This window comes from Neoarius graeffei, chromosome 1, assembly GCF_027579695.1.
Source record: "Neoarius graeffei isolate fNeoGra1 chromosome 1, fNeoGra1.pri, whole genome shotgun sequence".
In the NCBI taxonomy this organism is placed as follows: Eukaryota; Metazoa; Chordata; class Actinopteri; order Siluriformes; family Ariidae; genus Neoarius; species Neoarius graeffei.
This window is the reverse complement of record NC_083569.1, coordinates 11576635-11594185: the sequence shown is the minus strand read 5'-3', so window position 1 is coordinate 11594185 and position 17551 is coordinate 11576635. Positions and strand designations below refer to the sequence as shown.

General features: G+C 42.1%; 1 protein-coding gene across 1 annotated transcript in view; it reads right to left on the bottom strand.

Moving 5' to 3' along the window:
- uggt1 (UDP-glucose glycoprotein glucosyltransferase 1) overlaps positions 1-17551 on the bottom strand; it is a 122486-nt gene that overhangs the window by 64952 nt on the left and 39983 nt on the right. The window contains exons 12-15 of the mRNA XM_060929609.1: positions 14587-14678; positions 10278-10428; positions 9982-10101; positions 2769-2854 (exon numbers count right to left, since the gene is read on the bottom strand). Of these exons, the coding sequence (XP_060785592.1) occupies positions 2769-2854; positions 9982-10101; positions 10278-10428; positions 14587-14678 (449 nt within the window). The remainder of the gene's footprint in view (positions 1-2768; positions 2855-9981; positions 10102-10277; positions 10429-14586; positions 14679-17551) is intronic.

The window sequence follows — 17551 nt, the reverse complement described above, 5'->3', positions numbered from 1 at the left end:
ACATTGAACATCATGGTGTATTGCGACCTCCCAGTCAGTCAGACGCGCTGTTAGGCCCAATCCCAATTCTAATTTCTACCCCTCCCCCTCCCCCTTCCCCTCCGCCTTCCCCTTGGCCCTTCCCCTTGAAACTGAGCTACAAGGGATAGGGCTTGAAATTCAACCCTTACGTATTGGGATAGCTCTTCAACGATCGCATACGTCATCGCGTACCTCCGTCAGCGTTTACGTTAGCAAAACGCAACCAAATGCGTCATTGGCTGCGACCAGCCGCTACAGTCAGAGGCAGAAATCTCTGCTGGCAGGGTGTGATTTGTTAACTAACACCACTGAATGGGATATCTTTGGCGCTTCGTGCACCACATCCGACAGAATGAGGTGTCAGAACACTCATGTAAACAATAAAAGCGAGAATAACAGAACAAAACGTACGCAGTCAAGCAACCGAAAACAATACTCACTCCCAAAGCTTTTTAGCAGCAGCTTGGATTTCAGAAATCGCTGCTCATTCTCAGCTCGAAAGCGAATCAAGCGGCGTGTTTCCTCTGGATAACAACTTAAAACACGTAAATAATGGAGAAAATACATTTATGACAATCTTTCGCCGCGGGAGCCGCCATCTTTATGAAATCCGCATGAAATCTCGCTGAAATCCGCATGGCATTGTGGGAAATCACTCAAACCCCTTCGTTCGGAGTCTGCTCCAGGAAAATCTCCGTTTGGAGGGGTACAGAAGCCCTCCCCCTTCCCCTACCCCTCCGCGTTAACTGGGATTGGGATACCCCTACCCCTTCACGTGAACGCGCAAAATGGAGGGGAAGGGCCAAGGGGTTGGTCCAAGGGGTGAAATGGGATTCGGCCTTACTCCTGTTAGCAATGTAGCTAGGCTCAGCATGGCCAATGGTATTTTTTGGGGCTGTAGTTAGATGCGACCAAACTCTTCCACGTTTTTCCTGTTTACAGAGGTTTATATGACCAGTGACATCAAACAAGTTCAGTTACACAAATTGAAACGTGGCGATTTTCTATGCTATGGAAAGTCCGCACTATAATGACAGGCGTACTAACACCTTCTGCGCGCTTCGACAGCGCATTGATACCTTCACTCGGAGTTGTACCATTATTTTTTAGACAGGGCGGATGGACCAGGGCATTCGCCCGCCTGGCCGTGCCCGACGAGGAGCGCTCTCGGCCGGCTTGGGAGGCAGACGGCAGCCCCTCCGGGAAGTGTGGTTTTACCATGGGCCTCATGCGGTAAGAATTAGTATTATAATTTTGGGTGTATCAATTATTGATTATCATTATTCTGACTCGTTTCGCCATTCTGAATGTTTTCATCTCGGACTCTGGAAGCATTGTATCTCAATCAATCTTGAAAAATATCAGCAAAAAAAAAAACCTAGCTTGCAACGGACTTTATCTAGATCTATGATGAACTTTCAGTGTATGATACAAAAATAATACTTCTTTCAACAGATCATTAGCCTTTGAGCAGAATTGTTTTTAACTTACCAGGAAGTGTTATCGAGCCGACCGCTTTCAGTTTCATGGGGATTGAATGAACTCTCACTCTCAGGCCAAGTTTACATTAGACCGTATCTGTCTCGTTTTCTTCGCGGATGCACTGTCCGTTTACATTAAAACGCCTGGAAACGCCGGGAAACAGGAATCCGCCAGGGTCCACGTATTCAATCCAGATCGTGTCTGATCCGGTGCTGTGTAAACATTGAGAATACGCGGATACGCTGTGCTGAGCTCTAGCTGGCATCGTCATTGGACAACGTCACTGTGACATCCACCTTCCTGATTCGCTGGCGTTGGTCATGTGACGCGACTGCTGAAAAACGGCGCGGACTACCGCCTTGTATCACCTTTCATTAAAGAGTATAAAAGTATGAAAATACTGCAAATACTGATGCAAATACTGCCCATTGTGTAGTTATGATGGTCTTTAGGCTTGCCGTCCTTCCACTTGCAAGTGGTAAGTGACTTGCGCACAGCGGCTCAGTCCCGAATCACTGCTCGTGCACTTCACTCGCGCGCTCTGTGAGCTGCGCAGGGCCGGAGTGCGCACCCTCCAGAGGGCACTCGCTGTTCAGGGCGGAGTGATTTGGAGCGCAGCCGCTGAGGAGGAAGCGATGAGCCGCACTGAGACATTTCAACTTACGTGCCGAATTAGTCATGTGATTAGCGTATCCGTGTATTGGCGTTGCTGTGTGCACGCGAATCGTGTACTGGCGTTGCTGTGTGCACGCTAATCGTTTTTAAAAACGTTAATCTGATGATCCGCTGATACGGTCTAATGTAAACCCCACCTTAGAATCATCTGACCCGTCAGAGTAAAGACAAGATCCATGTTCATGTGAATTTCCAGCTATCGGTCTAACTTCACACCTCTGTGAAACATCGGGAATGTCACCGTCGATGGTGTCCATTTTGGTAACCTGTTTACATTAGATACCCAAGCGCTGGCTCCTTGAAAAGTTTTTGTGACGTCACGGGTCACGTGACCGCTTAGCTAATTAACGAATCCTTGTTTTACGCTGATGTATAAAAAAGTAGAATAATGTGATGATTTTCAAATTTTTGACGCCCTGCAGTGATTTAAATGGCATTTCTTATGTCCTTTATACATAATTATACCCAGAAAAAAAAATCCATGTCCCATGTCCTTTAAGAGCTTGGACAGAAGTGCATGTTGTAACTCAAAGCCATTTTGTGTGGATGAACCAGCCTCCAGTCACACGACCGAGATCTGGACGACGTACCTGAGGGGGATGTTATTGGCGTAGAACATCTCTGCGACACTCAATAGTTCTGCTGTGCTCTCATGAGTGGGGTCCAAGATCATTACCTACAAGCAGAAAGTCGCCTTAAATTGCAGATATACACTTACTGGCCACTTTGTTAGGAATGCCCATCCACCACGCAGTTCTCTAATCAGCGACGGGATAAAACCATGCAGATACAAATCAAGAGTTTCGGTTCACGTTCATGATGTTCACACATCAGAATGGGAAAAGCTGTGATCTCAAAGTGTGACTCTCTTTCACTGTGGCATGGGCATTGGTTTGAGCATTTCAGAAACTGCTGATGTCCTGGGGTTTTCACACACACAACAGTCTCAACACAGAATGGTGCGAAAAACAAAAAAAACAAAACATCGAGTGAGTGAGTGAGTGACAGTTCTGTGGGTGGAAACAAACGCCTTGTTGATAAGAGAGCTCAGAGGAAAATGGCCAAATTGGTTTGAGCCTTTTTGCCAGGAAGGATATAGTAACTCATCGCAACTCTTTACAACCGTGGTGAGCAGAAAAGCATCTCAGCACGCAACAGAAGAACACCACATTGGGTTCCACTCCTGCAGCCAAGAACAGGAATCTTAGGCCATCCTTAAAAAAAAATCCGTTTCCTGTCCACCGGGTGAGCAAAAAAAATTTTCAGTCGGGAGGGAGGGATTTTTTTTTTTTTAATATATGGATGGATAAGAAATCGCAATGCTGTGTTTGCTTTTTCTTTCAGTACTTTTTTATTACAAAAGCAGACATTTAATAATATGACAGTTTAATCAACTGAAACTTGTACAAAAACTTTAAGTTACCGTATTTTCTGGACTATAGAGCGCACCTGTATATAAGCCGCATCCGCTCTATTTTAAAAAAAATAAATAAATAAAAAATATACAAGCCGCACCAGGCTATAAGCCGCAAATATCTATGTTGAAAAATTAGATATTTACTGCATGTACAGAACGATTTTGTACTGTAAATGTACATGCACGTACCTGAACAGATTCTTTCCGAACAGTGCCTTTTAACACGGCAGCAACTTTGCTGATTAAAACGGAACAGAACCAAGAGAAAATAACCGGTATTTATTTACCTTCATTTCTCCTGTGTTTGAAACCACAAGTCACTTTAATCATCTTCGCTGGATTTGAAAATAATTACCAGTTAGTAATTTGTCGTGCGTGTTCTATCTGCTAAAGATCTGCTAATTCTTCTTTTCATTGATTTTTCGTCTATCTTATTTTTGATTCTACTTCCGGTTAGAGCGCCCCTAGCGGTGGAAGAAAAATCCACAGAATAGCCGCACCTTTGTAAAAGCCGCATGGTTCAAAACCTAGGAAAAAAGTAGCGGCTTATAGTCCAGAAAATACGGTAGCATTTTAAATGCTGACTGCAACATTTGAAAAACTTTTCCAAAAAGGTACTTAAAGGAACAGTCCACCGTACTTCCATAATGAAATATATGTTCTTCTCTGAATTGAGACGAGCTGATCCGTACCTCTCCGAGCTTTGTGCGACCTCCCAGTCAGTCAGACGCGCTGTTACTCCTGTTAGCAATGTAGCTAGGCTCAGCATGGCCAATGGTATTTTTTGGGACTGTAGTTAGATGCGACCAAACTCTTCCACGTTTTTCCTGTTTACATAGGTTTATATGACCAGTGATATGAAACAAAGTTCAGTTACACAAATTGAAACCTGGCGATTTTCTATGCTATGGAAAGTCCGCACTATAATGACAGGCGTACTAACACCTTCTGCGCGCTTCGACAGCGCATTGATACCTTCACTCCTGTTTTTTTTTCTCTCCCCCGCCTCCCCTAACTTCCGTCAATACAACCAACGTGACCACCAAGACAAGTAGCCTGCACTCCTTGGAACACAGTCTAGTCAGGGGGGCGGGGGAGAGGGGGAAAACAGGAGTGAAGGTTATCAATGCGCTGTCGAAGCGCGCAGAAGGTGTTAGTACGCCTGTCATTATAGTGCGGACTTTCCATAGCATAGAAAATCGCCACGTTTCAATTTGTGTAACTGAACTTTGTTTCATGTCACTGGTCATATAAACCTATGTAAACAGGAAAAACGTGGAAGAGTTTGGTCGCATCTAACTACAGCCCCAAAAAATACCATTGGCCATGCTGAGCCTAGCTACATTGCTAACAGGAGTAACAGCGCGTCTGACTGACTGGGAGGTCGCGCAAAGCTCGGAGAGGTACGGATCAGCTCGTCTCAATTCAGAGAAGAACATATTTCATTATGGAAGTACGGTGGACTGTTCCTTTAAAATGTCCGACACGCGGACTTTTTGTAGTTCTAAATCGACCGTTAGGCCTAGTTCGGATGAAATTACACTATTAAAATGATCACTGAATGATTTGTTTTTCTGAATCTTTACTATTTTGTTGTTCGCTAGAATACCATTTTGCGATTTCACACTTAAGCAAATGTTTGAAAACTCTGGATCTCCGTCCTTCATGGTGGCTGCCGTTTTTTTGTGCCGCACGGCGCATGCGCAGAGCTGATTCAGTTCAGAGTGCGCGCGCACTCGGCGGAGGCAGTAGTGTGTCGGGGCTGTCGGAGGGAACAGAAGCAGAGATGACGCTTATTTTGTCTCCGGTAAACCAGTCTTCTCTCGTTCAATTACGTGCTGGCATCAAAAGACACCGTTGGTTGTAAATGAAGCCAAACTGAGTGGTTGGAGTGTATTTTCATACACAAATAGAGAAATGTTCGCCGAGTGTTTAATTGTGTAGCCCCACTGCAGACCGTTGTCGCTGTTAATTCATAGCATGCTCAGCTGCGTGAATGTGTCATGCACCAAAAATAAGAGATTTACAAGCCAGGAACGCCTCATGATGCAATACGCAAGAAAAGAAAGAAGATTTACTGCCATTTTACTTTGTATTTGAGTAAAGTGAATAAATAAATGGTCTGTGGAAAATACATTTAATCCTGGGAACTGCATGCACAGGAGTTTATTTTGTGTTTACTCCCCCCTGGCTACTTATTTGTCATGGCTGGCTAGTATGAGCCTTCGTGGAAAGCCCTGGGAATGCGTAAATGTCAAGTTCGATTTTAGATTTACGAACCCGAAAAAAATGTCGAAAAACCGGCGTTAAAAAAAAAAAAATTTCAACCGCACAAACGGCACTCACCCGGCCGGTGGACCGGAAACAGAACATTTTTTAATAATGGCCTTAGAATCAAGAACAAGTATCTATTAAAGTGGCCGGTGGGTGTAGCTCTGTTCAAGGGGAACTAAAGGCAAATTTATTAAATTTATAATTCTATAATTTATCACTTTTTAGGAATGACAACCAGAACGTTGGGAAGATCGGCCCGAAACGTCGATCAGAACTGAATTTGCGTGATAAACGAGAGGGGAGATACAATTCTAGTCAGAAGAAAATTTGTTAGCAAAAATCTGACAATACAATGACCAAGTGTTGTGGAGAAGGGCTAGTTTTTTCAAACGAAACAATCACAACTGAAATCCACTGACAACTGAGGGAGGAGATGCGATTTAACTGAAAATAAACAAAGCTTGTAAACAAATTGTTTGCAACAGGAAAATCAACAAACAAACAAAACGACCAGGGTTTGTTCCTCAAGGGAAGCTCGACCTGGAAAACTCATTAATTTGGCCTAATTAGTAACTCGTTAGCAAAAAATTTGACAAAGCAATGACTAAGTTTTGTGCGGAGGGATGAGTTCTTTCAAACAGAACAATCAGAACAGAAATCCATGGAGAACTGAAGGAGGAGATACGATTTAACTGAATTGTGGACGACGGACACCATGCCCTGGCAACAGCTCATCAGCCTTACGACCAGATGAGTTAATTACTGAGCGAGAACATCTCATTTTTATATCTAGAACTTCCTCAGCAACAAGATCTGTTTGTTAAGCAAGAATGTCTCGTACTTTAGTTCGAACTTCAAATTTTTCAAATTCATGGATATGACGGAACATCCACACTTGTGTTACATCAGTAAATATTTGAGTGCAGAAGTTGTTCATTTGTGCTGTGGATTTTCCATTGGTTCAATTTTGCTCAAATATCCTGGAAAAGTGCTCAGTGTCTTGCAAAAGTATTCATCCCCCCTTGGTGTTTGTCCTGTTTTGTCGCATTACAAGCTGGAATTAAAATTGATTTTTGGAGGGTTGGCACCATTTGATTTACACAACATGCCTACTGCTTTAAAGATGCACTTTGTTGTTTTAATGTGACAAACAATAATTCATATGAATAAACAGAAATCTGGAGTGTGCATAAGTATTCACCCCCTCTCGTATGAAACCCCTAAATAAGAGCTGTCCAACCGATTCACTTCAGAAGTCACATCAGGGTTTTTTCTAGAAAAATTTAGTATGAGGGCGCTCACCATGGCGAGGGAGCGAAGCGGGGGGTGCCGGTTGTCCCCCCCCCCCGCCGTGCAAAGCCTTTGAAAAATGCTCCAATGGGACATTCTGAGTATCTGAGAGGGAAATTGTAACAAATTGTCTGTCAACATTGAAAAAGAAAGAAGTAATCTTCTTCTGCCCCGGACAGTCTTTGGCTTTCTTCCGGTTCGTGCCGCTGGACGACATCTTTAAATGCCCAAGTGTCAACAAAAACAACTCGCGAACTATTTCTGTCAAAAGCTCCCGCGCCGGTGGGTGAAAGGTCATTCGGTCTCGAGAAATCTCGCTCTACAAGTCAGCTGACCTTGTATGTAACCCATGTCAAATCTCGCGAGAGCAGCCGCGACAAGTAAACAACTAAACAACATGGCGCCTCAGTCTGGAAAACGCCAATTCGGATTGTTTTTGCACCGTCTGGCGGTGTATCTGCTATGATTGGAATATTTTTGGAGCAATTATAACGTATTTGATGATCAGACACATTGTCACGTAGTGTTGCTGGGACGTTTTCACGGAGTCGGTAAGGGGGCGCACGCCGAGAGTAAGAGGGCGCAGCGCCCCTGTTCCCCCGTTTAGACGAAAGCCTGCACATAATTAGATGATTAAGATCCGCCTGTGTACAATCAAAGTGTCACATGATCTGTCGCATGATGTCTGTATACGTAAATCAACCTGTTCTGGAAGGATCCTGACTCTGCAACACGACTAAGCAAGCAACATGAAAACCAAGGAGCACTCCAAACAGGTCAGAGACAAAGTTGTGGAGAAGTATAGATCAGGGTTGGGTTATAAAAAAAATATCCCAAACTTCGAATATCCAACAGAGCACCATTAAATCCATTACAGCAAAATGGAAAGAATATGGCACCACTACACACCTGACAAAAGAAGGCCCCGCCCACCAAAACTCACAGACCGGGCAGGGAGGGCATTAATCAGAGATACAACAAAGACACCAAAGGAGATGGGAGTATCTGTCCATAGGACCACTTTAAGCTGTACACTCCACAGAGTGGGCGGGGCTTTATAGAACAGTGGCCAAAAAAAAAAAGTCACTGCTTAAGAAAACCCGTTTGGAGTTTACCCAACAGCATGTAGCAGACTTCCCAAACACATGGAAGAAGAGTCTCTGGTCAAATGAGACTAAAATTGATCATCTTGGCCATCATGGGAAATGCCATGTGTGGCACAAACCAGGGCTTTGAACCGGTTCAAGGAACGAAAACGAAAACCGGGAACTTTTTCTATTTCACATAGAACAGAAACAAAACCAGAAACTTTATTATTTTTTATGTTCCGGAACAGAAACGCTTATTAAAAATAATGGTAACCGGTTAATACCGGGTTTTATTTCGTTCCTCAAAGTTTCCGTAGCCTACAAATAAAAAAGTCATTCTTCTCCTGCGCAAGTTTCTATGACCTGCTGGGGTTCACTTCCTGTGTGACGTTCGCTGACTGAATGGAGAGAGCGGGAGGGTGGACTACTATCACATCTCCACATCTTAAATAAGAGGTAAATATTGCAGTCTATCGTTATTCAAAAACGTCAATTTCAAACACGATATCAATATATTTGTCCACGTTAATGACATGAACATTAAATGGCGTTAACCTCTGTTAGCCTATCAATGCATAGGGCCTGACTAGCCTTTGGTAACACACTAAACGAATTATCTTTCATTTTTGGCACTTTTTCTGTTTGTGTAGATGGGAAGACATACTGAGAATCCAAATCGCCAACATTTGAAATAATAATTGTTTTGAATTATTTCTTGTCTTATTTAATGAAGGTTGTAATAGAATTAGCCTACATTTGGCTTAAGCTGGATGAGACAGAGACATAATTTTATAGCCATTTGTTAAACAGCTGACAGGGAACGTAATTAACCGTTCCGGGAACGAAATTTTTTTTTGTTCTAACCGGTTCGGGAACATCTATTTAATGGTGGAACCCAAAACCGGAAACGTTAAAATTCCGTTTCTGTTCGGAACGAACCAATAGGAAAAAAATTCTGATTCAAAGCCCTGGCGCAAATCCAACACCCTGAGAGCACCATTCCTACAGTGAAACATGGTGGTGGCAGCATTATGCTGTGGGGATATTTTTCATGTGCAGGGACAGGAAAGCTGGTCAGGACTGAAGGAAAGATGGCTGGCACTAAATACAGGGCAATTCTGGTGGAAAACCTGTTTGATTCAGCCAGAGGTTTGAGACTGGGATGATGGTTCACAGTCCAGCAGGACAATGACCCTAAACATACTGCTAAAGCGACACTGGAGTGGTTTAAAGGGAAACATTTACATGTCTTGGAATGGCCTAGTCAAAGCCCAGACCTCAATCTAATTGAGAATCTGTGGCATAACGTGAAGATTGCTGTACACCAACGCAACCTGTCTAACTTGAAGGAGTTGGAGCAGTTTTGCCTTGAGGAATGGGCAAAAATCCCCGTGGCTAGATGTGCTAAGCTAATAGAGACATACCCCAAGAGACTTGCAGCTGTAATTGCAGCAAAAGGTGGCTCTACAAAGCATTGCCTTTTTTTTTTTTTTGGGGGGTGAGTTACCTATGCACACTCCAGATTTCTGTTTTTCCAATCTTAATTAGTGTTTGTATCACAATTTAAAAAAAAATTTGCACCTTTAAAAATTGTACACGTGTAAATTAAATGGTGTTAACCCCCCCCCAAAAAAAAAAATCCATTTTAATTCCAGCTTATAATGTGACAAAACAGGACAAAATACCAAGGGAGATGAATAATTTTGCAATATAAGAAAGAGATGCTGTGCTCACCATGTTGTGGAAATTCTTGCGAATCTGTCTGATGACTCCTGGGAAAGTGGGACGCAGAAGGTCCTGCACGGTCGACGGCCACGAGGTGTACCTGCTGTCTGTCTCCAGATTATTGATCCACTATTAATTAAAAATAAATAAATAAATAAATAAGTTTCCCGGTGTTCTGTGGTTAATATATGTGTAGAGAAGAATAAGACAAGAATTATTGTTGCGAGGATAAAATATGTCCTGGTATAAAAGATATACTACAGCGCGACAGTTTCGGGTACATCACGGTATGATTGTCAGCGTACGTAAACAGCAGGACTGCGGATGTCCACGGCGTAATCGGAGTCGGATGGCTGAACATTCAGCTTGAGGATGTCGTGAATGAAAGGCGAGTCGATGAGGAGGCTCCGGAGGCCCTCCATGACACGAGCTTCACTCCTCAGCACATCAAAAACACTGCACAGAAGGACACCATCACCCAAGTTACCTTTTTTTTTGTTTTGTGTTCATGTACAACTACCTAGACTTCTATAGAAATGTTTGATTTCGACTCCAAGAATCTGCCAATTTAAAATAAGTTACTCATACAAATGTCAAATGGTATATTCAGATTACCTTTTAAAGGGATAGTTCGGGATTTTTGACATGAATCTGTATGGCATCCCCATCAATAGTGTCGTGCAAACACACTGACTTACCCCTGACAGCATCCTGTGAGTCCAGTTCTTGTCCAGTTTTGGTCCAGACGAAAGTAGTCCGGCAAGTTTGTTGGGGTCACGAAAGTAAAACGTTTTTCGTCTCAAAACAGTACGTGTTCAAAAGAGTGATATATTTGCATCACAAAACCGTTGCCAAATAAAAAGTCAGACCTCGAAATCGCTTGGCACTATTTTCTCTCCCTCGGTATCACTGCGCGCTGTCATGTTGACATCTGCGCAGGAATCAACACCTTTCCCATTGTTTGGCAGTGATTAGGAGTTCAGATCAGCGGCGCTAACAAGCTAATTTGAGAGCAAGAACAGCGACAAATTAATCACCTTCTATAACCTATACAATAATATATTTGTGAAAATGGTGCGTCCTTGCGACTACCCAGGCTGTAGCAACAAAGATGTGGCTGAATAAAATACGGCAGAATATTTCTCATAATATATCTCAGTTGCAAAAAATTGAAAAACTGCAATCACCAATGACACAGATAGATAACTTTAACACAATGTCAGAATTTTGTTTAATTGATTATGAGACTCTTGAAAAAACTGTACAAAATCTCAGTTCCTCAACATCTGAACTGGACATTCTGCCCACCAACTTTTTTAAGTCTGTTCTTCATCTTATAATTACAGATGTGCTTCAAATTATAAATACATCCTTGGAGACTGGTGTTGTTCCTGTGTCCCTAAAAAAAGCTGTTGTAAAGCCCCTTCTTAAAAAAATAATCTGGATCCTTCAGTGTTAAATAATTACAGGCCAATATCAAATCTACCATTTATCAGGAAAATCCTGGAAAAAAATTGTCTTCAATCAATTAACTGCCTTCTTGATATCAAACAGCCGTTTTGATAATTTTCAGTCAGGATTTCGTGCCAATCATAGCACTGAAACAGTGCTGATTAAAGTTATAAATGACATACGTCTTAATACTGATGCAGGCAAAACATCGGTCCTGGTATTACTGGACCTCAGTGCAGCTTTTGATACTGTTGATCACAACATACTGCTATATCGACTTGAACACTGGGTTGGATTGACTGGTAAAGTTATCAATTGGTTAAAATCATACTTAAAAGATAGAAGCTTCTTTGTTACCCTGGGAAATTGTTCCTCAACGTCAATGCCCTTGACCTGTGGTGTACCCCAGGGGTCGATTCTTGGACCATTACTTTTCAACCTTCATATGCTCCCACTTGGGCAAATTATCAATAAAAATTCAATTTTGTATCACTGCTATGCAGATGATACCCAAATTTATTTTGCTCTATCACCAAATGATTATGCCCCCCTTGAATGTCTCTACCAGTGTATCGATCAAATCAATAGCTGGATGTCACAAAATTTTCTTCAGCTGAGCACAGATAAAACAGAAGTAATTCTATTTGGAAAAAAAGATGAAAGACTCAGGATTACCACTATTCTTGACACAAAAGGGATTAAAACTAAGGAAATGGTTAAAAATCTTGGTGTTTTCATTGACAGCGAGCTAAACTTTGACAGTCACATGAAAGCAATCACTAAAACGGCATTTTATCACCTAAAAAACATTTCCAAACTAAGAGGACTTATGTCAAAACATGATCTGGAAAAACTAATACATGCCTTCATCTCTAGCAGGGTTGATTACTGCAATGGCCTTTTCACAGGCCTGCCAAAAAAGACCATCAAACGACTTCAGCTGGTTCAAAATGCAGCGGCTAGGGTTCTCACACGAACAAAAAGAACAGAGCACATTACTCCAATTCTAAGGTCCCTTCACTGGCTTCCAGTAAGCTACAGAATTGACTTTAAAACATTGCTGCTGGTGTACAAATCTCTAAATGGTACAGGGCCCAATTACCTCTCTGATATGTTGCGGCGGCCTAACCCAATCAGATCTACCAGATCGCAGCAGAAAAATTTACTATTAAAACCAGTTGTTAAAACAAAGTGTGGTGAAGCAGCTTTTAGCTACTATGCAGTACAGCTATGGAACCAACTGCCAGAGGACATTAAAAATGCTCCTGCCGTTGGCAGCTTCAAATCTAGGTTAAAGACCAAGCTGTTTTCAGATGCTTTCTGTTAAATAATTAATATTTTTACATTTTTTATAATCTTTACTTTCTCTGCATGTTTTAAATTTACTTTAACTTTATTCTATTTTATTCTGCTAGGGTTTTTTTTCCCTTTCTCTTTCTCCTTTTTCTTTTTGGCATTTTAATATTTTATTTCTCTTATTATTTTCTTTTAATTCTTTTAATTAATTATTTTAGAATAAAGATAAAATTATTTTATGTAATTTTATTTCTCTATTGTTTACTGTTTTTGTTTTTACTTCTGTAAAGCACATTGAACTGCCATTGTGTATGAAATGTGCTATATAAATAAACTTGCCTTGCCTTGAATCTCCGCACACATTTCACCGTCGTAGTCAGACATGTTGTCGCTAACTTTGCTAGGAGTAAACGATGTAGTGATGTGTCGGCCGCGAACAATCCGGTTCAAAGAGCCGGCTCTTTGAAGTGAACGACGGGAGCCGGCTCTTCGGTGGGAGCCAAGTTGGGGAGCCGAATTAGTTTTTTGTCCTTAGGTGCCTCAGAGAGAGAGAAAGACAGAGTTCAGCTCAGCTGAAGGATGATCGTCTATTTGACAACCATGATCATTGTTTTGTTGCCGTGAATTCCTAAAGCTCATGATACAAATTGTCGCTCATAAATTGACAGGTTCGGTCAGCAACCGGGAGACAGCAGTCATTATAACAGGAGCATATTTGCTGTTCCAGCGGCTTCTCATTACTGGTGGAGCAGAGTGCGGCACTTTTTTCTCTTTTTACATGCGCTCAAGGTGCCACATATTTTGTTGCACATTGTTCTGTGTTTGTTAAAATAATTTCCAACTTTGCTTCATAGTTTCTTAGGCCTGATTTATACTTCATAATTTATTTTGTGGCATTTTGTTCAAGGTCGAGTGTGAAATAAAGCCATAAAGGATAAACAGTTGATGTCTTCTGTGTATTTTATATTGGTAATATAACACAGTTTTGCATTATGTTTGTGAGAAAATAATTTATTAATTGGTAAGCAAGTTTTATTTCTATAGCTAGAACATTGTTACACTGCTATACTTTACAAAGCTTTACAATGGCTACAAAAACTAAAAAATAAAATGGAAAACATCCTATTGATAAAATATAAATAATAATGTAATTAATTAACTAGTTAATTGCAGCAATTAAATCAAAAATAAAATCTCAGGAGCCGTTTGGGAGCCGAAAGAGCCGGCTCCTTATAGTAAGAAGAGCCAAAAGAGCCGGCTCCCGAAAAAGAGCCGAAATTCCCATCACTAGTAAACAATGAATGAAACAGCCGTGGCTGTCACCTGGCGGCAGCGCGCAGTGATAAGAAGGGAGAGAAAATAGTGCCAAGCGATTTCGAGGTCTGACTTTTTATTTGGCAACGGTTTTGTGATGCAAATATATCACTGTTTTAAGACAAAAAACGTTTTACTTTCGTGACCCCAACAAACTTGCCGGACTACTTTCGTCTGGACCAAAACTGGACAAGAACTGGACTCACAGGATGCTGTCAGGGGTAAGTCAGTGTGTTTGCACGACACTATTGATGGGGATGCCATACAGATTCATGTCAAAAATCCCAAACTATCCCTTTAACCCTTTCACCACTGTGTAACATCATATACAGACTGCTATATACACCATATAACTTTATATTAGAAATAAAGGACAAAAAAAAAAACACACATAACCCTAATTCACATAAAATAACGTCTTCGGAAATCCCGGGTTTCCCTATTACGATGAGACCGGAATAGCGGTCTGCAGTGGTGAAAGGGTTGAAGAAATGATGAATAAATAAAATACTTGGCAAGGAACATAAACTTGGTTCTCGATTTGTTCCTCACCTGAAGATGTCCTGCATATCCAGGTCAATGTGGAGTCCGTTAATGAAGAGAGCCGAATCACCTGGCTGCAGTCCCAGTGAGCCCTTAAAGTACTACAGAGATCCACAAGGACATTAATTAGAAACCTTCAGCAAAACAAAATAAACATTGCTCTCAAGTGCGGATTCATCTTTGGTTTCGATAGTAACTGTTGGTATGGTACATAGGTAGATAGGTAGGTAGGTACACGGGTAAATGTATTTTTTATTGATCATAAAGCAGGAATTTGGACATTTTGGAAGGAGTCTCCAGTGCCAGGGTCTTGTAAATGTGTAACGTTGAGCGTTCAGGACAGAGAGCTTTGCAGTTTCAAGGATGTCCGTTAAAAAGTATAACTTTTGTTAATAAATAAAGAATTGTACTTGTTGGTAAAATGTCTGTCGCATAAGACGGGAAGTGTCTTGCAAACGTATTCATCCCCCTTGGTGTTTGTCCTGTTTTGTCGCGTTACAAGCTGGAATTAAAATGGATTTTTAGAGGATCAGCACCATTTGATTTACACAACATGCCTACCACTTTAAAGGTGCAATTTTTTTTTTTTTAAATGACACAAACAGTAATTAAGATGAAGAAAAACAGAAATCTCGAGTGTTCATAGGTATTCACCCCATTTCGTATGAAACCCCTAAATAAGAGCTGGTCCAACCAATTCACGTCATAAGTCACAATTAGATGATTAAGATCCACTTGTGTGCAATCAAAGTGTCACATTATCTGTTACATGATGTCAGTATAAATCACCCTGTTCTGGAAGGACCCTAGTCTGGCTAACGCGACTTCAAAGCTCTACGAGCTATTGGTCTGGCCAAGATATTCAGCCCAACCGTTTCCCAGAGCCCGTGGTTGACCCGCCTCCCTGAAATGCCTCAGTTTGCTACTGGTCGAAGCCAGAAAAGGCTGTGACGAAGCTTAAACCAATCACATCACTCTTTCCTCTGACGTATGTGACGCGACGATAGGATTCTCGCTGAGCCCCATTGATTTGGCTACTAGCGGGGCTAACTGGTAGATTAAACTCTTACCGAAGCCGGTCGGGAGCAAGGCGAAAACGTCCTTCCTTTCAATAAATACCTCCAGGGCTGCTCTTTGCTCCGTTTTCAATGAGAACTTCCCGTTGAATGCTTTCAATACAGCATGATTCTGTAAACAATCCATGGCTTCCGGTCGCAGTTCTACTACATCACTGCCTTGAACACGCCTCTACCCAGGGCCGTTGGAGATGCTCAAAGTTGATTGGCTCCCGATTTTTCCGGAGCTTGGAAGAGCTGGAGATAGCTTGCCTGGCCAGACTAAGCTCGCAACAGGCCCTTGTGTTGCGTCACGCTTAGGATGGGCGGGCCCAGGCTAGAAGGACCCTGACTCTGCAACACGACTAAGCAAGCAACATGAAAACCAAGGAGCCTCCAAACAGGTCAGAGACAAAGTTGTGGAGAAGTATAGATCAGGGTTGGGTTATAAAAAATATCCCAAACTTTGAATATCCCATGGAGCACCATTAAATCCATTATAGCAAAATGGAAAGAATATGGGGCGGCACTGTGGTGTAGTAGTTAGTGCTGTTGCCTCACAGCAAGAAGGTCCGGGTTTGAGCCCAGTGGCCGGCGAGGATCTTTCTGTGTGGAGTCTGCATGTTCTCCCCGTGTCTGCCTGGGTTTCCTCCGGGTGCTCCGGTTTCCCCCACAGTACAAAGACGTGCAGGTTAGGTTAATTGGTGGCTCTAAATTGACTGTAGGTGTGAATGTGAATGGTAGTTTGTCTCTGTGTCAGCCCTGCAATAACCTGGCAACTTGTCCAGGGTGTACCCCGCCTCTCGCCCATAGTCAGCTGGGATAGGCTCCAGAAGAGGATAAGCGGCTACAAATAATGGATGGATGGATGGAAAGAATATGGCACCACTACAAACCTAACAAGAGAAGGCCGCCCACCAAAACTCACAGACCGGACAAGGAGCTTTATGGAAGAGCGGCCAGAAAAAAAGCCATTGTTTAAAGACAAAAATCAGAAAGCATGTGTGGAGTTTGCCCAACAGCATGTGGCAGACTCCCCAGACACATGGAAGAAGATTCTCTGGTCAGAGGAGACAAAAATTGAACTTTTTGGCCATCATGGGAAACGCCACGTGTGGCGCAAACTCATCACCCTGAGAACACCATTCCTACAGTGAAGCATGGTGGTGGCAGCATCATGCTGTGGGGATGTTTTTCATCTGCAGGGACAGGAAAGCTGGTCAGGACTGAAGGGAAGATGGATGGCACTAAATACAGGGCAATTCTGGAGGAAACCTTTTTGAGTCAGCCAGAGGTTTGAGACTGAGACGAAGGTTCACGTCCCAGCAGGACAATGACCCTAAACAGACTGCTAAAGCGACACTGGAGTGGTTGAAAGGGAGACATTTAAAATGTCTTGGACTGGTCTAGTCAAAGCCCAGACCTCAATCCAATTGAGAATCTGTGGCATAACTTGAAGATTGCTGTACACCAACGCAACCCATCTAACTTGAAGGAGTTGGAGCAGTTTTGCCTTGAGGAATGGGCAAAAATCCCAGTGGCGAGATGTTCTAAGCTAATAGAGACATACCTCAAGAGACTGCACACTCCAGATTGCGGTTTTTTCATCTTAAAAATTGTTGTTTGTGTCACAATAAAAACAATATATATATATATATATATATATATATATATATATATATATATAAAATAATCTGCACCTTTAAAGTGGTAGGCATGCTATGTAGTGGTAGGCAAATGGTGCTAACCCCCCCCCCCCACACACACACACACAAAAAAATCAATTTTAATTCCAGCTTGCAATGCGACAAAACCGGACGAATACTTTTGCAAGACACTGTAGAAAAGTAAAACTCAGGCTTTATTGATATAAAAGTTTGCTCTTGCATTTCTCCACTTGTTTACTCGACAAATCTTTG